Raw genomic sequence first — 24,452 nt, 5'->3', positions numbered from 1 at the left:
CTGACCTTGACCCTTATTCTACCTCATGCTGCACTTTTATTTCTGTCCAGTCACAAAAGCATACACAGTTAGTTCATGTCACTTTTATCTCCTAACTTCACCCTTCTGATTTACAGCCTAGATTCTCCCTTTACAAACAGCTCTTTCAGGTCATGAATCTCTATTCAATGGGATTATGCTTAACTCTTTTGCAAAATTACCATGATAATCACTTTTTATCATTTTTCCCATTTCTCCTCCTTTAAACTTTCTCCTCTCTGTGTTTTCCTGTCCCTAAACTGCTATGGGCTTCTTCCTGGTCCACTCTGGTCTTGTCTTGTCCAATGGCTCTATTTTCAAGAACAAAATCCTAAATATGATAATGTTTAACTGGCTGGCCTTAACCGCTTCATTCCGCATCCTCTCATGATGACCACACCACTGAGACAGGGTAACTCCTAAGTCCTGATATACTTTCACTCTGGCATGGTAATTTCTGACATAGTAAGGTAATTCTACACTGAGTAGATTATAATGGACATCTTACATGATACAACTGGATCCCCTATTGGTCATTTAATTCTTCAAAAAGCAGTTAACACAGATATCCATCAAAAGACATGCACAAATACTTGCTTAAAATAAAACCATAGCTCTAATCATAAATTCTTTGAATATAGATCCAGTAACTGAACCCACAGGGTACTGGAAGAAATTTCTTTTTTAAAAACAGAGAAGAAATTTAGGGCATATGACATATAAATTGTTTATAAATGATTTTAAAAATCCTGAAAGATTATATATATATATAGGGTCTTGCCACATTGCCTAGGCTAGCACTGAACTTCTGGGCTGAAGTGATCTTCCTGCCTCAGCTCCAAAGATTATATATATTTAATCTTTTAATCTTTCAGGATTATATATATAAAATCTTTCAGGATTTTTAAAATTATTTTTCCTAAATCTTTTCTAATTCTTAACTATACCTTATGCAGCAAATTTAAAAAGCTATTTTCCTATACAGTCTTTCAAAACCGTCCACTACATTTCTAACGAAATATTTGATTACTGTGCATTTTATAATCAATGCCTTTGTGAGTCAATACCATGCACACTGGGTAACCATTCAACTCAACTGGTAGAAAAGAAAACTTGGGAATACTGGCCAGCAGTCTATCAGACACAAGCATTCAGCTTGCTATAGGTGTCAGAATGGTGATTAATTGGGCAAGATACTCAGATGAGGGCGCTGTAAAAAAGCAAATGTACACACCAAAGCTGTACTAAGTCCAGAATTTTAGAGGTTAAGAATAATATCTAACCCTAGATATCCTAACCTGTCCCCTTTCAGCAACACAGTATTTCTAGACTTTTATCTTTAAATTTGTAAGAATGGTTTTAAGATGTATACATGGGATGACAATGTATTTTAAAAATTAGAATGGAAAAATGATTTATAATCCCTGAATAACAGACAGGTCTACACAGGCTGATATCCTCTATCTTTAAGGACTTCAGGGGAAAAAAAATTTCCTCTACATGTGCTTACAATGGGATTCCTTCTCCAGTGGAAACATAAAATTAAGACTTTAGTATATGTGCTGCCGAAGTGAGCACAAAATTAAGACTTTTAAGATCCTACTTTTTCTATTGTCTACTATTCAAGTGACTATTACTAAAATGTGTAAAAGAACGTGATCTTGGGGAGCACTGAAAACATGCACATTGCCCACATTAAATGAACTGCAACTGGTTTTAAATATACTGTAGAGACTTGCCTTACATAGCAGAAGTGAAAGGTGAACTTAATTGACTCAGTAGAATACAGAAAGGAGAATCCAGAACTTTGTGCATGATCCTGACCTATATTACGAAGGTTGAGGGTTTCTAATTTTATGTTTTGGTCCCCCAAAGTTAGTTCTTCCCCAAAATAGAAAAAGGCTGTGAATACAACTACAAATTGAATGAAGTAATTGAAGGAGGTAACATCTTTGAATTTTCTGTTACCTAAAAAGAAAAAAAAAAGGCAATGTTCAAAAAATAAGAAAACTGTAGGGCCAGCATGGAGGTGCACACCGGCAATCCCAGAACTCAGGAGGCTGAAGCAGGAGGATCACTGGGAGCTCAAGTATAGCCTGGGCTTAGTGTGAATTCAAAGCCAGCTTGAATTACATAGTGAGATCCCGTGACTTGCTGTCACACTCGCTCTCTCTCAATCAATCAATCAATCCCTGTGTCTCAAAAATAAAAAAGAACTGAGTATGTTTGGTGTGAAGGCTTTGATTTCAATCCCCGATACTGCAACAGTAATAAAAAATTGCTATGTATGTTTGAATGAATTTTTAAATCTTTTTTCTCCATTAATGCTTTGCAAGAGCAATTAAACTTATGATTTTGTTGTTACAGGGCTACTTATACTTTGAAATATTAGCAAAATACTCGAGGGCAAACTTTTTCCTTTTTTTGAGACAGGGTCTTGTCACATTGCCTAGGCTGGCACTGAACTCCTGGGCTCAAGCGATCTTCCTGCCTCAGCTCCCAAGTAGCTGGGATTAAGGCACATGAGTTAGGAAGAAACAACTTTTAATAAACACTGATAGCAAAAGTCTGATATGATGCAATACTCAAGTTAGGATTTCTTTTCTGAAACAAGGTCGCAGGCTGGCCTTGAACTCACTATGTAGCCCAGGTTGGCCTCAAACTCATGGCAATTCTCCTGCCTCAGCCTCCTGGGTGCTGGGATTACAGGTGTGCCACCATGCCGGATGATTCAATTTAGGTTTTGCTCAAATCAGAGTGCTTACATTGGCCTGTGGGTAGATCTGATATACTATTAAATGTTGTACATAATTAGAGATGTGTGTATAAACAATGTATTTCAGCCTAAACTGAATTATTCTATCAAGTAATATGCAACACTGTCTAACCTTTTGCAAACTGCTGGTCTCTTCTGTGAATATCATCATTCTAAAAAAAGAATTCCTCAGCACTGAGATGCAAGTAAAGCTGACATTTTACATAATGTGTGCCCCTGCTTGTCTTTTAATATTAATTTGATTGCTTTTTTCTGTCTCTTACTGTAAAATAAGACACTAAACTAGTCAACCAAAAGAAAGAACAAGAGGAAAAAGAGCATTTTATGAGGACTTCAAAACTCATTTTAAACCACTGATGAAAAATAATGTCCATGAATAGTGATTCAAAAACGGAACAGTATCACATGATCATTTAACATAACCCTCACCAAAGTGGTCATGAGCTTAGTCATTTACTATGGCTGCAGTGAGTCAACGTGAAATCTAGCTAAAACAAGTCTGTTCAGTTACAGTCATCATAGGAAGAACGCTTTATACCTTTCATCTTGAAAAGTAATCATTTTTTTCTAAAACATCCAAATAGATCAGCCACACGGACAATTCAGCTAGAAATGTGTTACGGCTTGTGTCTACACGTCTCCCCAAAGCCTCATGTGGTCATAGGTGGGGTTTTTCAGAAGTGGCTGGATCTACAGTGTATAACACTGGCACTGATTCACCATGCAATGCTAGGATCAAGGGCACTAGGATTAAGGGGATAAATGCTACCTCCCTAAGTAGCCTGGATGAGGTATAAGGGACAGAAAGTGCTGTGATCACCCCTTGCTTTTTTGCTTGGTTACCTTCTGCCTGCCATGAACTGTTTCTCCTCTGTGATGCTCCACTGCCATCCACTCTGCCTTGGAGCCAGGCGATTATGGACTAAAGCCGCTAAAAACTGTGCGCTAAATAAACCTCTCCTCTTTTAACTTTGGGTGTAGCACATTTTGTCACAGCAAGAGAAAACTAAGACAAAATGATATATTGGAAAATCTTTAATCATTCAGTAACTCTAAAGGTTAATGCTAGCTTACATAAAATACAATAACCATGAAACAAATAAGAAGTGATTTAATAACCAATTTAAAGTCTTCTTGGTTGTTAGAACTAATCAGAGAACGATGCTTTCACTACTTAATTGCTAATGAATAATTAAAAAACAGCACACCAGAGGTATCTCAACCTGCTGGAAAAGTTTGTGGTTTTTCTACTTGTTACTAGTGTTTCTCTAAGACGAATAAGGACCAACAGGACAAAGAATTATTCTCCAATGGCTCCCTAAAATTAAAATACATTCAAATTTCAGAATATATTTAATTAGATCCTCCACTATTACAAATGGAGAAAATGAGCCTGAAAAGGTAAAACCCTCATCAAAGTCACAAGATAGGCTGGGTATGTGGGCACATGCCTGTGATGCCATCATGCCAATCTGGACTATATAGCAAGACCTTGTCTCATAAAACCAAAACAATAAGCAAACAAAACAAAACCCACACAGACACAAACCAATGTCACAATACAGTGTTAGAGCAGGATCCGACACAGGAACCTCTTTAACTCTGGGTGTAGAGTACTTTACCCAGCACTGAGATGCAAGTAAAGCTGACATTTTACGTAATGTACGCCCCTATTTCTCTCATAACGTGTCCCACTGCAGGGCACATGCTGACTTTGTTCACCATCCCTCCCCAGCTGACCCAGACCCCACGTAACAGAAAATGCCATCTTCTCCACCTGATCCTCAATGACCTCAGAATTAGCACCAGCTCTTCCCAACGTACTATTTATGGTGGTCACTGGCAGAAACTCTTCACTTAGTGCATGTCAGTTAAAAGAGAATTATCAAAAACATGCATGTTAAATACAACCTACAAAAACAGTATTAAACAAACTTCTACTTTGTGATGTAAACTCTTCCGTTTACAGAAAAGGAATGATTTCTCTTTTCATCATCAAGAGGACATCTGACATCAATTAACTCTCACCAACTTTAAAGTGAAAAATTAAACACAAAATTACCTTTGAAGGCTTCAAGCTCCTTCCTGGAAGGGGGAAAAAAGAGAAAATGCAAATTTAAAATAAGATATTCCCAGTGCAAACTACTATTAGGTTATACAAAAATGCATGTACTTCAAAATGCCCAGAGTGGTAGTTCTGAATACTCACATATCAATTATGCTTTGTTGAAATTACCAATACAATTAGCCTAAGGCAATTATTCTCATTTATATTACCTATAAGTGACTAAAAAAACTACCAAACTTAAATTATTAAAACATTATAAGAAAACAGGCAATATTTTAATGTCAGGTATGAATCACCTCACGTAATTTTATAAAAATACTTAACGCAATCTTCCCTCCACTGATAATGCTAAGTAATAGATTTAGCATTACTTAGATAGGATTTTAATTAAAATTATCCAGAACAGGTGCAATTATTTCCTCTTTCAACAGCAAAGAAGAAGAGGGAAAAGCACACACATCAAAGAATTGAGCTCCTCAACTCATCCTGTCACAGAAAGACCTCGCCTCCAGGAATGGTCTGTTTATTTTGTCAATGTCAATTAAGGATGCTGAAACACAGTTTCCTGGGGAAATGTACAGAAGAGATCAATCATAAGATAAACATTTTGTGACAAAGAAGCAAAGGCAAATTGTTTTCAGGTTTTCCCTTATCATTTTGTATTTATTATATTTTTTCTCAGAATCAGTATTATAAAAAGTACTTTTGAGGAGGTAAGTTTCTCTACTAAAGGCCTGTTACCCCACTCAAACTATAAGACATTTATCTTTTACTCGCACTCTAGGTTTTACTAAAAATCTAGAGTTGTTTTGAATTCTCCAACCAGTATTCTACATTCATAATTATAACACCCCTTATGTTCTAAAATAGTTGCCTACAGTTCACAGCTGGTGGTTGGGCTGGCATGACGCCTACTGAAAGGCCAAGCAGATAATGTTCTTGCAACAGCTAACAGGAAAGTTCTTAAATCAGATTGTCATCCCACGCCTCCTGTCCGAAAAGTATCTACTTTTTATAATTTTCCAGCACTAGAGTTCATAAACTATGAAAGAGGGTATAACTTTCAATCCCATCTTTTCAAACAACTGTGCAACTGTTTCCTTCACCCAACAGTCAGCTTCATATTTACAAGCTTGGTTAGGTACAAATTAAAGATCCTTAAAATCAACTCTAGACTCAATGGGATGAACGCCAAAATCACCATAAGAGAATTCTGCAATGACCTTTAATTCCCCCTCTCATTGATGCCCTCAGAGTAACAATTCCCTGAAGCCACAGATAAGGAGCTAAGAGTAAACAGAACACTCAATTCAATATTCTAATGCATAATTCTTCCTTTCTCTGATCAGTCTTTAGAGAGCTTCTGATTTCTTTCAGAATGTGACTGTAAGCAGAATCTCTCAAAAGGCACTTTCAGGTTTAGAAAGAGAAAACAGAATCATTTCACATACACTAGTGTTCTCCACCCCCACCCCAAATCCCAAGAACTATTAAAAAGAGGCCCGCAGTGCCTGTTAGCTATGAGTAACTAACTGCTGGGTGGAGGAGGAGGCAGGCGCTGCCTCTCCCTAGAGGCCAGCCCTCTCTCCCTCATTAAGCAAGCCTAGCAGAGCCTCTTTTGGGCTATGTCTATTTATACAACAGGACTCTTCACTATACAACTAGTCATGAAATTAAGTAATTTAATTGAATACGTTGTTCTTGTACTCAATCCCTAAGAAGGAGGAGTGGTGGGAGGAGTGGTGGTACAGATAAATGGTAGAGCGTAAAACTTAGTGTCATGGAACTTAGGAAGAAGTGATCAAGTGAAGCAGCAGGAGCACTGAGGGTTCACCAGCATAAGGTGGCCAGCACCATTTGTTAGCATAGTAAGCATCTGGAAAGCGGAAGATCTAACAGCAGCAGAGGTAGCAGTGAGAGAGGGCACAGACGCCAAAGGGGTTGGCCATATGTAGCAAACACGCTTCCGAGCAGCAATACCTGACCAATGGTTTGTCCTCAAGCAAGGACTTCAGAACAGCAGGCTAAGTGAGGGGAAAGCATTTTGGGTAAAAAGGTAGAGGGTTCTCAGTGCTGCTCTACAAAATCTAGTTCTATTTTTAGCAGAATAACAAGAGCAAAGCTGTGCTACAGGAAGAACATTCTTGCTGTGACAGATAGATGTACTGGCAAGGGCGAGAACAAAAGTAGGGTGCACTTAGGAACTAGGGTGGATTTGGAGAAGAGCTAACTGATGCCAGGTGAGAGCAATGTGAGCAGCACTGGTAATGAAAAGGTTTCCAATCTGAAAACTGCCAGGCAAGACTCAACAGCCTGTGACACAGGATTAAGCAGAGGTAGGGTGAAGGAGAGGAGCACATTAAGCATGAGGAGTCCAGTATGAATCACCAAGAGGAAGGAGAATTCACCATGAGAAAATTTAGGAAGAATAGAGTCTGGGACACCTGCTGAAATAACCCAGAAGTCAGGATGTCTAAGTCCAGCGAAGGTGCAGCTAGGACTCCCATCCCCTTCAGCCCACTCAAGGATTTAGCTCCTACAGATTCCTACTCCCTCACTCCTGCCAGTCACAAGTTGTGGGGCGGGGGACACTCTTTCAGACTGAGCTTCTGCACCAGGCTCCCACAGACAGGCCAAAGCAGAATGGAGTCGCTCCTGCTAAATGCCACATAATCAAACTGAAATGTTAAGGACACTGTTATGGTTTATATCTAGATGTCCCCCGAAGCCTCACGCACTCAGAGGTGGGGCCTTTGAAAGGAGACTGGCCTCTGAGGGCGCTCATTACTGCTGGCTTGCTGGTAGGTGATGGGTCTGGTCAGAAGAGGTGGGTCACCAGGGCGTGACCCAGAGGTTATAGCTTCTTTCCTGGCTCCTTCCTTGACCCTTTCTGCCCCATAGGCACCATGCAGTAAGCACCTCTCCTCAGCCATGTGCCTCTGTCATGCCATCCCACCTTGGAGCTTGCTAACCATACACGGAATGGAACTCTGAAAAGGCGAGCCAAAATAAACCTCTCTTTCCTTAAGTTGCGGGTGTCCGGTATTTTGTCCCAACAAAATACCAGCGAAGGAAGCAACCCAAAGATTCCCCAAACAGACCAGTGTTTCCTGAAAACAGGAGATTCCAGTTGATCTAATTCAGACAGAGTTTAAGTGTGTTCCCCAAGGGTTTCCGTGATGGAAGCCTGGTTCCCAGTGTGGTGGCATTAGAAGGTGGAGCCCAGCAGGAGGCCAGTGGGAGCACCTCCTGGGGAAGGGATTACGTAGTTTTATGGGACCACCAGGAAGTTCCTACTAGACCGAATTGTTCTAAAAGAAGAAGACTGACCCCTTCCAGCTCTCTTTGTGGCTTCCTGTCTCCTCACATGACCTCTTCTGCATGTATTCCCTGCACTGTGATGCCACTTCTCACGAGGCCTTACCAGAACAAGCAGAAGCCGAGACCCTGTTCTTGCACTTCCAGAATTTAAACTACTGAAACCTCCTTTTTAAATGTTACTCAGGTATTTTGTTATAGCAATAAAAAATGGACAAACACACCAGCCTACCTAACTCAGTATAACAAGGAAGCCCTCTCTGCTTCGACCTTCACAAAAAATACAAACCTGAAGTTAACTGCTACGGCTTGAATATCGTTTGTCCAAAACTCACGCTGAGGTTTTATTCTTCAAGGCAGCATGTTTGGAGGTGGGGGCTAGTGTGAGGTGTTTAGATCATGGGGGTGGAGCTCCATGAAGAGATGAGAGCTGTTTTGCAGAAGAGAATTACCATGGGAGTGGGCTGTTAGGAAACAAGGTCTTCCCCCTGGTCTCTCATTGCACTCTCACTTGTATGTCTGCTTTTCCACCACGCATGGAGCAGGCTGCTCTCACCAGAAGCCAATCAGATGCAGCCCACCACGCACAGACTTGCAACCTACACAACTGTGAGCTAAGCAGACTTTTATCAGTTCCCCAGTCTCAGGTATTCTGTTACAGCAATGGAAAATGGACTAGGACAGGAATGGTGAACCTTTTAGAGCTTTCAATGATAACAAACAGCCTGCTGCAGCATGTGTGCCACAGATTCACCACCACTGGACTAGGATGTTAATCGATCAGCTTTTTCTCTACTGTTCTGCTTCCTTGTTCCCACCTTATAAAATCCCTGTTCTGCTGTTGCTCAGTGGGTGCTTCCATTCTAATCTGTAGAAAGGAGCTGCCATGATGTATGAACCATGAATAAAAGTCAATTAGATCTACAACTAAATTGGTAGTAATTTTTTTGACACAGGAAGGATCTTGAAGACACAGGAAAGCATCACTGGCTTCATTTATCGCAGTCCTTGGTCTTTCTGATAGAACCCTGGGAGTCATAAATTCTTGCCAAGCCTGCCCTCTTGCGTTAGTGATGCTGGGATTTAGGGTGTTTGGGAATTCTTCCCAAGCCTGCCCTTTTTCTCTTCGGATCTGGGCACCAAGTGTTACTTCGTACCACGAGAACTCACTTCACCTTTGGCTTGTTGGTGGTTGATGTGTCAAGTGGCCTGAATTGCAGTTTAAAGTAACAGGCAGCAGACGCGGTAAACTGTTACTGCTGCAGAGGGTGTGAACCTGGGCTTTGGGGATTCAAAAGGATTTGGGTTTCTCCTCTTCATTCTTTGCCTCTCATACAGCAAGGGACGAGTTGGTCAAGGTGGACAACGAGATCTCAGGAACAAAAACACAACTCAAATGGTGGACACCATCAGGCATCTATAAGGCATTAGGGTACTCACCACTAAAAACTAAGCCTCCTGTGAAAGGATAAGCTGGTAACAGAATGAGACAATTGGAGCCGGGGATATAGCTCAGCAGCACAAGTGCCTGCCTGGCAAGTGCAAGGTCCTGAGTGTGATTCCCGGTACAAAAAAAAAAGAAGGAGACAATTGATCTCAGGTTACCACTAGGCACCAGGAAATGCGCAACAAGGGACGCTGGGAAGCAGAACGTGACCTAAACCTGCTGATCTCCCTCTTAGGCTTTTATCTCCCCTCAGAGAGACCCAAGAGACAACAAAGCTGGAGTCCTTAATTTCTAAAGATATCACCTCCGCCTAACAATAACAAACAGAATTATGGCCCTGGGAATTACAAATATTGACACAAGTAGCAAAATCTTGCTAAAAGGGTAATTCAGAATCACAATGGCCTTTCTTGGTAAGATTCCAGATGAAGTAGGCTGTCCATCTAAGAAGTACATGTGAATCACAAGCCTTCTGAATTAGGTCCAGAGAATGAGATTTTCTCCCGTTGTGTTAGCTACTTTTTTCTCATTGCTGAGACACGAGCAATGAGACAACTACCCAATGGGTAGTTGAGTAGACAACTATACCCAATGTGCAAAGTTAAGGGAGGAGAGGTTTATTTAGCTCACGGTTTGTAAAGGTTCCAGTCCATAATCAGCTCGCTCCAAGGGAGGGTGGCACATGGCAGAAGGGCAACAGTTCATGGCAGTGGAAGAAACCATAGGCAACATGGACCTTCATAGCATCTTTCTGCCCCTTTTATACTGTGTCTAGACTGCTGGGATTAGGGAAGTGCCAGTCAGCAGACTGATTAGTAAACACCCTAAATCCCAGCATCACTTACTCTAGACTTAGCCACCTCTGAAAAAGCCCCATCCACGACCGCATGAGGCTCTGGCAGGACGTCTAGGCACAAACCGCAGCACCCTCAGTACGGGGGATCGAACCCCGGCCCTCATGCGTGCTGCACTGAGCCACACTCCTAGCCCTTGAGTGGGATTTTTATTTTAACTGGTGTTCAGAGGCCTCAGAGACAACAGGGTTCTAAAACAGCTTTTAAAAAGTTTCAGTATGAAAAGGTAAAAATGCAAGGTACCGATACCCAGCATAGTAAAAGTGATATAACTCCCCCAGCTTCCCTTCATCCTACTTTGCCTGAACAGCCTCACTGTAGTAATTCTGTTTGAACTGAATGCCTCACTGGAAGAAAAACCAAACTCTTCTCACCCCCTAAAAAACCACACAGTTAACCAACCTGAAAACTTAGGAGATAATTCATAACTGACTTTCACTTCATGGACAAAAAACAGAGCTTAGGGCTATGTTAAGAATCTCCTGCCTCAGCCTCCTAGAGTGCTGAGAATGAGAATTCCCAGTACTACAGGGAAAACAAACAACTCCTAAATGAAAGAAAGAACCTGAAAAGTTTTCTAAAGAATTCAAAGTCTTCACTGGGACCTCTGACCCAAGTACATGACCTTTACCAGCTAACCACATTGGTAGGACCTCGGAATGCCCAGATAAATGGAAGAGAAAGGCTGATCTCCTGAGGAAAGATGTCAGCGACCGGGAAACCCCACCTGGTCCACCGAAAAGCAATGCCTGGAAAACCACAAAGGACTTTTTGAAAGCCATTCATAAAGTGTTTCCCACCAACACAAAATGGTCTACCATCCAGACCTGCAGGCAAAAGAATAAGCCTGTTCACTGATGTTATATTTCACTGAGGAGCCCCTTTCTTACAGCATTCTGGCATCCGCAAAACTGATGATACAACTCAGTCAGCTATAGCTGCCCTCTCTGCAAAGGGATTCTCTCCTGAGACCAGCAGAGCTCATAAAAAACAAAAAACAAAAACCAGGAGAGATAGGATGGGAGCTATAGGCCTGGTTAAACTAATAATTACCGCAGAACATTTCCAGAGGACCTTTGAACAAGATAAGAAACAGCTTCCAAATTACTGGCCTTGCAATTACAGCAGTTCCACGGCAGCCAGCGGGTAACCTAGAATGATCTCTCACCACTACCAGGGCACTACTCCAATAAGTGACCCCTAAAACAGCAGTTCAACCTGTACAAGTGACTCTAGCCTCTTTTTCTGCAAAACATTTCTCTTTGCCATGTGATACAACCTGGGTCAGCTTCTGTCTAAGCCAAAAGGTGCACTGCAGCTCGCCTCTAATGGAGATGTGACCACCTGGGCCAGGTTAACTTCAGTGCCCTTTGCAGTGTGTCCTGGACAAAGAGGAAGATGGCAGTCCACAAAAGCCCAAGTACCCAAGCCTTATGGGCCACAACCAGTGCCAACTGGAGGAATGACAAGCGCAGAGCCCAATCAATTCAAGCAGACCCTGCTAAGCCTCTTCCTCAATAAATCACCTCAATACCCATTAAAGTCAGAGGCCACACAAGGTTTTGTGCCAACAATAGACTTAACTGCTTAGAGATGAATAATTCCATCTGCCAGCAAATGTGACCACCCTTCAGGATCTCAGAGCCATTAACAGGACAGTTACTTCCTGTTTCCCAGTGGTTCCAATCCCTAATGCTCTTGTGACAGGTACCCCAGATTCTAAATGGTTTACCAGAGTGAACCTATATTCAAGCCTACTTGAGCCCAACTGACCCTGTTTGCTATCATGTGGAATAGTCAACAGCACATGTGGACACCAGGCCTCAGGAGTTCACTGTAGACCCCCCACTTCTCTCAAGTCCTTCACTATCACCAGAGCACGCTCCAGTTTCCTAGAGGTTAGACCCTCCTGAAATAGGAGCTCATTAAAAATGGCAAACTGCATGAGATGTAGAGGAACACACTTGTAATCCCAGTGCTCAGGAAGCTGAGGCAAGAGGACTCAGGTTTAAGGCCAACCTGCACTACACAGTGAGACCCTGCCTCAAAAAAATAAAGTGCTTGGGGCTGGGGATTTAGCTCAGCGGCAAAGCGCCTGCCTGGCAAGCGCAAGGTTGTGAGTTTGATTCCTGGTACCGGAAGAAAAATCAAAAACAAAACAAAACAAAAAAAGTGCCACGTACAAGATCTCTGGGTTCTATCCCCAGTACCATGCACACACATACGAAAATTACACTGATGGAAAAACTACAAGGTGGTCCTTTCTGCTGAAACAACCAGGGTTTCTTGAGTACTGGTCTATTTTTAATAGAAAGCAGTGAAAGGTTTTTCTTCACCTTGTAGGCAAGAACCTAGGAGAAAGAATTTGTGTTTTATCAAGACAGTTCCTTATGCTTTGTGCTGCCTTTATGAAGGCTTTGATTACTTAACAAAAGTAAATCTGAACATTAAAAGAGCAAAGTTTTTGTTGACACCTAGGTAACCTTCTTTCTTTCCCTTTTGAAGTCCTTTAATTATCATGCTGGTTAAATAAATGATTATTTCAGTGACTTGCAGTCCCATTTGATGTGTCTGTTATTGTTTTGGTGCTGAGGACAGAATCAAGGATTGGCACATTCTAGGTAAGTACACTACCGCTGAGCTACACTCCCCGCCTTTTGATACTTTTGACAAACTTCTCCAAATCAGATCTTCATGCTCCCTCGCTGGAGGTTGGGCCCAGGGCCTGATGTACACTAAACATGTGCTCCACTAGTGAGCTACATCCCCAGCCCCTCAAACTCTAAACTTCTGACATCAAGTTAACTTTGGGATTTTTCCAGTTGGGCCCTGGAAAGCTCAAAAGATGTCTTTCACCTTGTAAAAGAGATTAAACTAATTAGGCTTATTTGATGTGCTAAACTGTATAGGAAGCACTGTCAAACAGTAAGTGAAGCTAAATCTTTAAATTATATTTATGGGTATGTTACTGACAAGTGTTCAAAGAGTGTTCAAAAATGAAAGATTCTTCAGAATAGATATTAAGATGGTGTCGATTATAATTTTGGTCACTATGTTAAAATCTTGTACACCACACAAATAACCAAATCTGTTGATAAGCTGTGGGCTATAACAGACTCTCAGATTTTTAACTGTGGCCGTTCTAAGTCTCCATCGTCCATAGATAATTATCATGTTGATTTTTCTCTAAAAGTAATTGCAATTGCTTATAGTCCAAAACTGCTGCTTTTTCAAGAAAATTTGTGGAAAAGTGTCTAATAAGTACTCCTGAATACAAGTTCGTTTTTGAGACAGAACCTATGTTGCCATCCTCGTTTTGAACTCCTGGGCTCAATGGACCCTCCTGCATCAGCCTCCCAAGCAGCTGGGATACAGTACCCAGCTTTTGAATACAAGTGTGCCGCTGCATATGGCTTCTGATTAAACATTTCTAGTAACTTTAAGATCATACCATTGGACTGGGTAAACACTGCTAAAACTCCAATGAAAAAACTGGTGGCTTCATGAAACTTTTAATCAAGATCAAGAATATATGAGTTTGGTTGTGGTGGCTCATGCCCTTAATCCCAGCACTTGGGAGGCTGAGGCAAGAGAATCAAAGTGAGTTCAAGGCCAGTCTGAACTGCACAGTGAGATATTATCTAAAAAATAATAATAATAATAATAATAATATAATACATGGATCTGAATAATGAGGATAATTTTTAAAATAACTTGTAGTTTTCACTAATGTTTTATTTTCCAGATTTGGAGAAATTTTTCAGCTATGTAAGTATGCTCTTGTGAGTAAAAACTCAAACATTTCTTTTTCATACCCAATCCTTCCATAATTTGGAAACTATTCATATGCATTCTTATTTCCATGGTAATATAGTTATTTATATGAATATAATAAGATTTTTTTTTCTTTAACAACAGGATACTATTGGGAATAACTGGTTTGGCTTCCTAGCTTGAGAGGCTTGTAACAGTCCAACCTGAGATTCTTTACCAAGTATTCCAGCAAAGCAAACTCAAAAGAGCCTATGTAGCCAATCCCCCTAGCTTTTCTTCATCTGTGCAAATAATCAAACCAAGTTTGATGCGGATAAACTTATTTTGGCAACAGATCAGTCTCTGAATGTCTTTGGTAAAAGTAGGAGTAATGGCCCAGAGAAAAATGTTTCAGAAGAAAACCCACAGTGCACCTATTATTAGATTGTGGGCAGAGCAGGACCCAACAGAAACTGAGAAAATCGGCAAGTACATTCTGTAGCTGCAGAATGACCGGGAAGATCCGTTTCTTCAGAGAAGCCCTGTTCTAACTACAGAGTACTTTATGCTTCATGACGTTTGGCTATATATTATCACATCTGACTTGCTGGTATGAAAAGTGTAGCCTGCCTATCACATACATGGCCCTGGATTTCATCCCCAGCACCAGGAGAAATAAAGGAGCTGATTTATTACTTGTATTTTTAAGAATTTGTTTTTCCCCCCATAGTTTAATAGCATTTTTCAGAAGATCAAATAAGTTGAATTAAAATGTTTTCTTTTGGATTTTAAATAGTAAAATTTACTCAATCAGCAAATGACTTTATGAAATTTAGCACAACAAACCCTGAAACTAAAACATTCAAAAAAATAATACAAACTCAAAAGCTAGTAGTACTTCCAAAAGTAAAACTATTGTTTCATCATTTTCTCTACAGGGATTGATTTATGAGGGCAGGATAAAGATAAAGCATCACATTAATTAATAAATCTACAGAATGCTATAAGAAGTATATTAAATTGGTACATGTAAAGATCTCAACTAAATCAGACTCAGAGATGCAAATGTAGCAGACTGGAGCTGCTGAGTAACTATGTCCATAAGCACGCACGGTCATCTCACAGATGGAAACATGCTCTCTAGATGCTACACTGCCCCCCTAAGAAGATCCACGGTAAGAAGCTAACACAAAATACCACACTCACAACGCCCACTGTAAAACCAACTCTAAGGTTTTACTTTCCTCAGATCTGAAAATGTTGAGGGTAAGTTTTTTTTGGCTGGGTTTTCTTGTGTTTGTGCAGTACAGTAGATTGAACATAGCTGATGGTAGAAGTTGGGTTGGCAGGAGCCGCCGTACAGCCTGAGGCATATTTTTCTGAAGAGCATCTTAGAAACTTCCAATTTTCATTCAACTTTGTTTTGTTTTGTTCTGTTTTTCTGGTACCGAGAATCGAACTCACAACCTCGCGCTCGCCAGGCAGGTGCTGTGCCGCTGAGCTAAATCTCCAGCCCTCCAATTTTCATTGACTCTTTACACAGAGCCTGTTCAGCATGACATTTTCACCTTTTACAACAAAATCTAGACAGCCAGCTTATTGTACAAACTGTGCCATATCCTTTATCGTGCTACTACTATAAATAAGCCTGATATATTTATAACTTTTGATACACAGCTTAGAAAGAGGACAGAAAACCAGAACCTTGCTCATTTAGAATTGAAAAGAATCTAAGAGATAATGGGTGATGAAGACTTGGAATTAGAAGAAATTTATATTACCTATATAATACTGATTTTTTAAAATCAAAATTTAATTGACTAGCCAGCTTCCAAAAAAAAAGACCATCCACTGCTCCTTGTCCAATCAATGGTCTGAAATTTCTCAGCAATTTTGTCTCATCCTACCACGTGAAATGATATATCCTCATAGGTGTGCTACAGTTGTTGAAAGCAAAGCAAAGCTACATCCTCAGCCAACATTCTCATCCCAAAGACTACCTCCCAGCTTTTTCTAACCCATGGAAATGCACGGGTCAACTGATAGACGGGCAAATCTAACTTAATCTTTGAGAGCTGCGTATTACTTCTATCTTCTCCTCAAAGAAATAATGTGTTAGTTTATGACAATAATGCACCAATATAGGGTAAGACATAGTCACAAGCAAAACATGACATGCAGCGTCCAGAAGGAGGAGCATGGTGCTCAACCTGGGGAAAGCCCTTCTCCAAGACGCTGCGTCAAACCTCTCTGGCAGCAGATGACTGAGCCCTTGCAAACAACGACAGCGCCATTTTTCTGAGCCATCCCTGAAGACAGAAAACGGTGAGGAAGGCAAAAAACAGTCTGGAAGAGCCGGGCCCCTGTGGCCACGTGAGGCTCAGCCCTGACAGCAGCAAGGTTAGAGCTGGGAGGACGGGCGCTGTGCCTCTGTCACAACTCAGTGCACCGCCGCACCCTGGCTGGGAGGTCCCTCGGGAATATCGGACGTGAGTAAGGCCTGGGGCAGCACCACAGTTTTAGCCATATTCAAATGAAGACAAAAATAATTGATAAATTTCATACTATTGAGAATACCTGTAAAACAGTAGTAACTGGCATGCCTAAAAACGCCCAATGAAACCCTACACTGCGCATGACAGGTAGCAACAGAAAAATAGAAACAAAATATTAAGGCTGCAAGAAGAAAAAAAATAAAATTCGGATTCTCATACCCTAAAAAAACCCCAAACAAACAAACAACTCCACTAACCAATAAAGAAACAGAAACTTCAAAACAGTAACAGGTCACTTAAGATACTCCAAATCTAATAAACTGATTCTAAAACACTGAGTATTATTACACACTTTGTAAGTTATAACAAGCAAGCACATAGAACCAATTAGTCTTTGGAAAGAAGAGTTACATTTTTCTTAAACCCAGGACGATCACGGCCCTGTTTTGCTGTTTCAGAACTTAGCAAAGGCGTTTCTTCAGGTTGCTCCATCTTTAAGACTTGTCTACTCTCTACCTCAAGGGCACCCTTTACGCTTTCATGTCTCTGTTAAAAACAAAAACCTCCCCGGCACTCAGGAGGCCGAGAAAGGACTGCTGTGAGTCTGAGGCCAGCCTGGGCTACATAATGAGTTCAAGGCCAGCCTGAACCACACAGTGAGACCCTGTCTCAAAAATAAACAAAAACAAAAATAAAAAATTCCAAACCTTTATAAACTCCAATCTACAGAATGACATTTACAGGACAGAGAAAAAGTTCAAGAAAAAAAGTACTATAAACCAATTACAGAAAAATGTTCATGGCAAGCAGAAATAGTCAGTGTTCAAAATAAAGGCTGAAGAACTTAAATTCTCAGTTCTAAACTATATTTACTGTCAACCCAAGGATCTAATAAACTGTTAAATATTCTAGCTACATCTGTTCTCGTGACTACGTACAAAGTCTGAAACTGCCAAGATTTATTTTCTAACAGAATCTTTAGAGCAAGAATTTTGCTCAGTTCCATTGCCTGCCAACTCATTGGCTTGGTTTAATTTTCAAAGAAAATGTAAGATGTACTTATACATTCATGAAACCAACAAAATCCCAGTTCTTAGCCTGTTTTTAAGAGGTCACTGCCTAGCAAGCATGATTATCATATTACAGTAAATATAATAAACTAAAAAAGTGCAATTTAACTTCAATTAATCACCTAGGAGCCATCAAAATCTACCACCTACTAGAGAGGGAAGGAGGGAGTAAAAGAGAAAACAGACACAAGGTTGGGTCTTTCAAGGTATTTGTCATGCTTCTACTTAAGATTCTGTACTCACAGTACAGTTCCAGCAACTGTCTTTGCCATCCTTGTCTGCCAATTCTAACATCTGCACCAGTTCTGAAAGGTTCTGACTGACTGGCTATCCTCAGCACATCTGCTTAGTGGTCCTGACTGCATGCCAGACATTGTGAGTTGTCTTGCTGGGTGCTCCATATTTCTGTATTCCTATAAATATTCTTGAGTTTTTCTGGGATATAGTTAGTCCAGGTGAAAACAGTTTGATCCTTCTGATGCTTGCTTTCTGACTTGTCAGGGAGGTCAGGGGCCAATTATATCCCCACACAAGGCAGGACTTGTCTCGAAGCGAAAAATAAAACGGGCTGGGGTTGCACCTCAGTATGAAGGGCCCAGGCTTAATACTGGCAGAGGAGGAGTCACAAACATAAAATGACACAGAGCTTAAGATGCTGGACTTCGGGCCAAGAAGAGACATGATGATTCCTGACCAGTAAGAGACCACTGAGGTGAGCCCTGTGCTTGCCCAGCACCTGCCTTAGGGGTTTACAGGGTGCAGCACAGACAGGGGCCCAGGGAGAGCTGCAGGCTCTGGGCTGCGGCAGAGCTGAAAAGTCTGGGGTGACCGAGGCCGCTGGAGTGCACAGGACACAGCACATGGAGGAGAGAGCTGCTCGGAGGAAGAACCCCTGAAGCCTGCAGAGGGTCCCTTGAATATTTAGCGGAGTACTAACAAGGCCCGTGCACTCCTGCAGGCAGGGGGGAACCACCCAGAAGACCAGTGAACTGTGCGACTGCCACACAGTGCTGCTCCCAATAGGCAAAAGAAACACTCATAATCCCCAGGGCAGCAGGAGGAGGACTCGGTGAAGTCTGCAACCACAACGTCGCTCAGATGTCACTCTCATCAGATAACCACTAGAGAAGGATTCTCTTCCCACACACCTAGGCCAAACCACGCGGACATTCCTCAAGGATAGAGAAGAAGCTTTACAGTCACCCCTGAGAGTTTCCTAAAACTGAGTTTCTTCCTTTTGCCCACCACAGGTATCACAGGAATAACAAGCTACAGATATGGTTGGAAATGGATTACACTCCTGGTTTACTAAGAGGAACACTATATTCTCTGCATTGGGAATACTTATCAAGTGTGTAACAAAACAGCACGTAGCCATTCTCAACTATGGATGCATGGATATCAACATGTAGGACTGATCCAGCTTGTTACAATTCAAGCGAGAACAACTTGGAGGTTCTGAGCTGGGCATGGTGCACACCTACGATGCCAGCACTTGGGAGGCTGAGGCAGGAAGACTGATGTGACCTCGAGGCCAGCATGGGCTCCATAGTGAGTTCAAAGCCAGCCTGAACTACATGATGAGATCTGTCTCAAAAAACCAAAACCAAACAAAACAAAAAAATAAAATACTGGGTGATCCGAAGACACTAGTGCCAATTTTGAGCTCAAAGTAGCTAGATGATTTACTTCAGGCAGGCACTTGTGCAGCTGAGCTATATCCCTGGCCCTAGATGATTTCCTTCAGTGCAGCCTTCTCAGCTTTGTTAACTGTGCCCTGCACACCCAGGGTTCTGGTCAGGGCTGAACAAGATGTGCACAGCAGTCCACTATTAGTACTGGAAAAGTGGGAGAAGTTATCCTTCCTCCTTCCAGCTCACTACCCCATCCAGCTGTCAGACCTAGGTTTTCTGGAAAGCATACCACATACAGAGAGACAGCTAGACAGATACAGATATCTGTATCTACCTATCCATCAAGCGGGGGAGAGAGAGATTATATATATACATGCCTCTAACCTTTTCTATCATGCAGTACCTTTTTCAGAGTAAAAAAAGGAATATCCCTAGTTTAGTTTACACAGCATCTTCCTAAAAAGGAAGAAAGTTGGTATCTTTTAGTTCTGGTCAATGTTCTTATATTCTTTATTAAATTTTATCTCCTCCTCTTTTTGAAGCTCCTACTAATAGCACAAGAGTTTCAAAAATTTTCTTAATACAGGTATTCTTAGCTTTTCTCAGTTTTGTTTTGTTGTTTTATTTGGTGGTAGTAGGGATTGAACCCTGGGCCTTGGCATTGAACTACATCCCCAAACCTTTTTGTTTTTCTGAGACAGGATCTTGCTAACTTGAGAAAATGTCCATACTAGACTTGAACTTGTGATCCTTCTGCCTCAGCCTCCTGGATTACTTTGTTCTCTTATATATAGATGTTTAACAGCAGAAACTGTCCATTGTGGTACATGCTCATAATCCTATCCTAGATACTGGGGAGGCTGTCAGGAGGATCATGAGTTTAAGGCCAGCTTAGGGACCTCAGCATGACTATGTCTGAAAATCAAGTTTTAAAAAAGGGCTGGGCATGCAGCACAGTGGCAGAGCACTCATCTATCATGCTTCAGATCCTGGGTTCAATCCCCAAAACCTCAACGGGAAAAAAATTTAAAGTTTCTTCCGCTTCCCTCAGTCTCTCGTTCCTCTGTGGCTTATTTAAATATCACTATTAGTTTGTCTATTTATTTTGGTTCCTTGCATTTTGGAACAACATTCCTCAGCTGTCCATTCACACTTAAGAGTGAGGTGCTGGAGGGCATGCATAGAGGTACGGGGCTCCCCCCCAGGGGGTACCAGGGTATAGGCCCAGTTGGTGCATCAGGGTAGCCCTCAGGGGTCACATCAGCAAGTCAACTCCAGCTGCTTGCCCAGGTGAACCCTCCTTCGCGGGGGAGGAAGTCTGGCTGTCAGCGCTCTGGGGGCCAGGGAGGAAAGAGGCCCAAAGAGCCTCACTGCTGGACATGTGGACCTCCACCCAGTCCCTCCAGTTTCAATGCACTTGCTCCTGTGCCCACCTCAAATGCACCTCAGATCTTCAGGTCTTGGTGCCCCTGCCCACGCTGCCAAGGAGCCAGAGCAGAGTAATCACCTGGCTGAGCCAGGATCAGGGGGTCTGACCTTCCACCAACTGTCCTTCTTGCGGCACTCACTGTCTTTCAAGGGTCCTGGTGGGATGAACCTGGACCCTTTTTACAATTCTGGGGTGCCCCAGCACACTTCCTGTCCAAGTCCCCTCCACAGGCTCCAGGCCACTCTGCTCTATCGGTCACCATTCACCTGTCCGCTTCCATCTTCCAAACTGTTCCTGCCATGTCTCATCTAGTGCTATTTCCTCTTTCATCTTCATGGATTTCTGAACTGTAACTTTCAACTTTATCACCACTCTGGTGAGCTTTTAGTAAAGATAAGTGACTGCTCAACGCACTGTGCTAAATGTAAGTTCTATATCAAAACTATTTTGATATAATTATCCTACTTTGGTATCTCAACTCTCTGTGTTGCACTCAGACAAATTACCTATAGAATAACCAACTTAATAATAAGCTATGTGAATAAGTAGACTACATACACTGCTTCAGGAAAGTTTCTTTTACACAGGTACTTCATCCTTTTATATGCTAACTAAACAGGCAATGAATCTCAGACTAGTTTATAGGTAAATTTTAAATAATATCTCATGTTTGTTATTTCTACTATTTGTATTTAGAGAAGGAAGTTAACTAGAACTCAAAATTTCTAGTGATTCTGTGAGCTAAGAATGCCTGCTCTTAGTTGACTGACCCTTTAAAAATAAAAACAAAACAAACAAAACGCCTATCCCTTTTCTTCAACAACCCTGCCAGAAATTCTCATTGCTCTCTTTTATGACAACAGGTCATTGCAAAAGGTCAAGCAGGTTGCAAGTGGTAGAGAAAAATTCAAGCTTAGGTCCCCAAGGACTTTTCAAAATAACCCAAATTGTATTCCTATTAATAATTTTGAAGTAATATATTCTTGCTGGCTTGAAACACCAGAGGTACATGCATGACTGTCCCACTGCGGATTGCATCACCTGATGGGACTCTCCCATGCCACCGATGGAACAAGCACACATGTCCCACGGGTGGTTCAGAGCCGCCCAGCAGCAACACAGGAATTACGATGGCTCTGTTGTGAACATGTTAAATCAGTAATAATCATTTCAGCGTAAAAATATGACTTCAATTTAAACTCCAAGTCTAATGTCTTACTAGATAATTAAGATGCAATATGCTTTGGCATTTCTGGATAAATATTTATTTTATGAAGATGCAATGAGTATTAAGAAATAAATACCTTCATATGTGACTTTTTTCAGATAAATTCTTAGAAAGTCAATGATAATACTAGTTAATTTAAAATTTCTCACCCTTGAAATTCTGCACTGAAATTCTTAGCATCAAAAAAAACTGTGAGGACAGTCAACATTCATTTCCTGCTCACCTTGGAAGTAGATACCTTAGAAATGTGGGCCTATCAGAGCAAGACAATCACTTTCGTGTAAGAGCCGTGCGCTAACCGATTGGGCCACTGCAGCATCCAAGAGAGTCACTTTTATTAGCCAACAGATTTCAAGCTCCCGATTATAAGCCAGTAATCTTCAACTAGTACACTATTTTTCTGACATTTTTCAGAGTAACCTGTTTATCGGTTAGGTTTACTAAAAAGATCCACTAGGATAATTTATATAATCCATTAATTAAAAGGGATCTAGGTCACTAGGTGACAGTGAAGGAAAGCATGACAAAATTTTCCAGCTCTAAATCTTGCTGCTTGCATTTCTACCTAATCATTCTATCAAAATCTGGGATTTAGTTTTATGTATTAAAATGTTATATGGTATTGCAAACCATCAATTCCAACTCATATTGATGAAAACTATCACACTAGTCACGTAATTTTTGTATTCAAGTAGCTAAAACACGTACCTGGCACTAAAAAAACAAAATACCTATGTATGCTCTTAATAGTTACACACTGAATAACTTAAGTCATCCGATGCTGCTATGACTGGCAGAACACTTGCTAGGTGCCAGGCACCGCTCCGAGCCCCTTACTGACTCCATCACAGGACAACCCTAAGGGCTCTACTGCTGTCCTCCATTTGCAGATGGAAATCGTGATCTCGGGTCACACAACCTGCACACAAGCTGCCACACAGCCTCCTGCAACCTCCACAAGCCAATAAAGCTGACAGAAACCTTCAGAAGGACTCACGCACACACAAATTGTGTGAACAATCTCAGCCAGGGCACCCCAAGCTCTTCCGAAGCCCTTCTGGGTAGAGCCGGCTGTCTCTCCAAATGTAGTTCCTCAACCATCTGCAGGAGAATCCCATGGAAGGCCAACCATCCGCAGGAGAATACCACTGGAGTGGATTGTGGTTTGGGTTGCCCGGTGATGGAAGGCAACAGTCTGCTTTTTGTTGTTGATGTTACTAGAGACTGAACCCAGTGCCTTTGCACTGAGTTACTTCATCAGCTCTCTATTAAAAGATTTTTTTCTTCTGTTTTTTTTGAGACAGGGACTGCCTATGTAGCCCAGGCTGATGTCAAACTTGCAGCGAGCCTCCTGCCTTAGCTCCCAAGTGCTAGGATTACAGGTGTGCACCACCATGTCTGGTTTATTTTTACAATTTTGAGACAGGCTCTCCCTAGGTCACTAAGTTGTACAGGCTGGGCTGAGACTTGCTATCTTCCAGCCTCAGCCTCCCAGAGTGCTGGGATTACAGCCACACACCCAGCTAGCGGTCTGTATTTTACACCATCTCCCCAGGTGATTCCTATGGCTCCTTATCAACTCCCCGAGCTGAATATAATCACTGTCTATCACAAACATATTAATAAACATTTTTAAAAAGGAAAGTTGCACCCCTAAGGAGCTGAAGAATTCCTGCCCTACAACACTCAGTATGTACTTCTGTCCCACCCTGTGGCATTATTTTAAAAAACTTCTAACAGCAATGTGATAATCTACTTCCACACATTTGTTAACGTCCTGTGTGTCAGTGACTAGCCCCTCCCATCCATAACAGCAGCTCAATCCTCGACTCTGAACTGTTGGGCTTATCGATCACTGTAAGCCCAACAGTGTGCTCTGTCAGCCTCTCCATCTCCTCCCACCAAATCCATTTTTCAGCTGGCCTGCCAGCACAGCCAGGCAGTCTCATGCCCTCCCACCAGCATCACAGACGTACCTGCTGTGGGCGTCAGAGGTTTCCCCTGACTTCCAGCCCTGCCCAGCAAGGCTGCAGCCGGGCCAGGAGGCCACGCCTCAATTAGCAAGTTACTGCCCTCAAACTTCTCTTCCATTTCCAGTTAAGGCTGGCCTTGGATAACCATCATCATTACCACCAATACCACAGAGCCCTAGTAAATTAGATGACAATTACCCATTCAACCCTCACAACTCTGTGAGACCAGTACACTGTTATTCCCACAGTAACAGAGTGACACTGAGGCCAAGAGAGATGCATCTGCCTAAGGTCCCACAGCTAGTATGTGACAAGAGTGGCAATTCTGACCCATCCCATCCTCCACAGCCTGGGCCTGGGCTGCTTCTCTCTCAACTCTACTGTTAAGA

At 41.8% G+C, this 24,452-nt stretch overlaps 1 protein-coding gene across 2 annotated transcripts in view; it reads right to left on the bottom strand.

Moving 5' to 3' along the window:
- Positions 1-24,452, bottom strand: part of Dtnbp1 (dystrobrevin binding protein 1) — a 106,670-nt gene that overhangs the window by 47,708 nt on the left and 34,510 nt on the right. For both annotated transcript variants that reach the window (XM_013509962.1, XM_013509961.1), the window contains one exon: positions 4,857-4,879. In XM_013509962.1, the coding sequence (XP_013365416.1) occupies positions 4,857-4,879 (23 nt within the window). The remainder of the gene's footprint in view (positions 1-4,856; positions 4,880-24,452) is intronic.

Source organism: Chinchilla lanigera, unplaced genomic scaffold, assembly GCF_000276665.1.
Source record: "Chinchilla lanigera isolate Chin_1 unplaced genomic scaffold, ChiLan1.0 scaffold00189, whole genome shotgun sequence".
NCBI classification, from domain to species: Eukaryota; Metazoa; Chordata; class Mammalia; order Rodentia; family Chinchillidae; genus Chinchilla; species Chinchilla lanigera.
The sequence above is the reverse complement of the archived record's forward strand: the minus strand, read 5'-3'. Positions and strand labels throughout refer to the sequence as shown.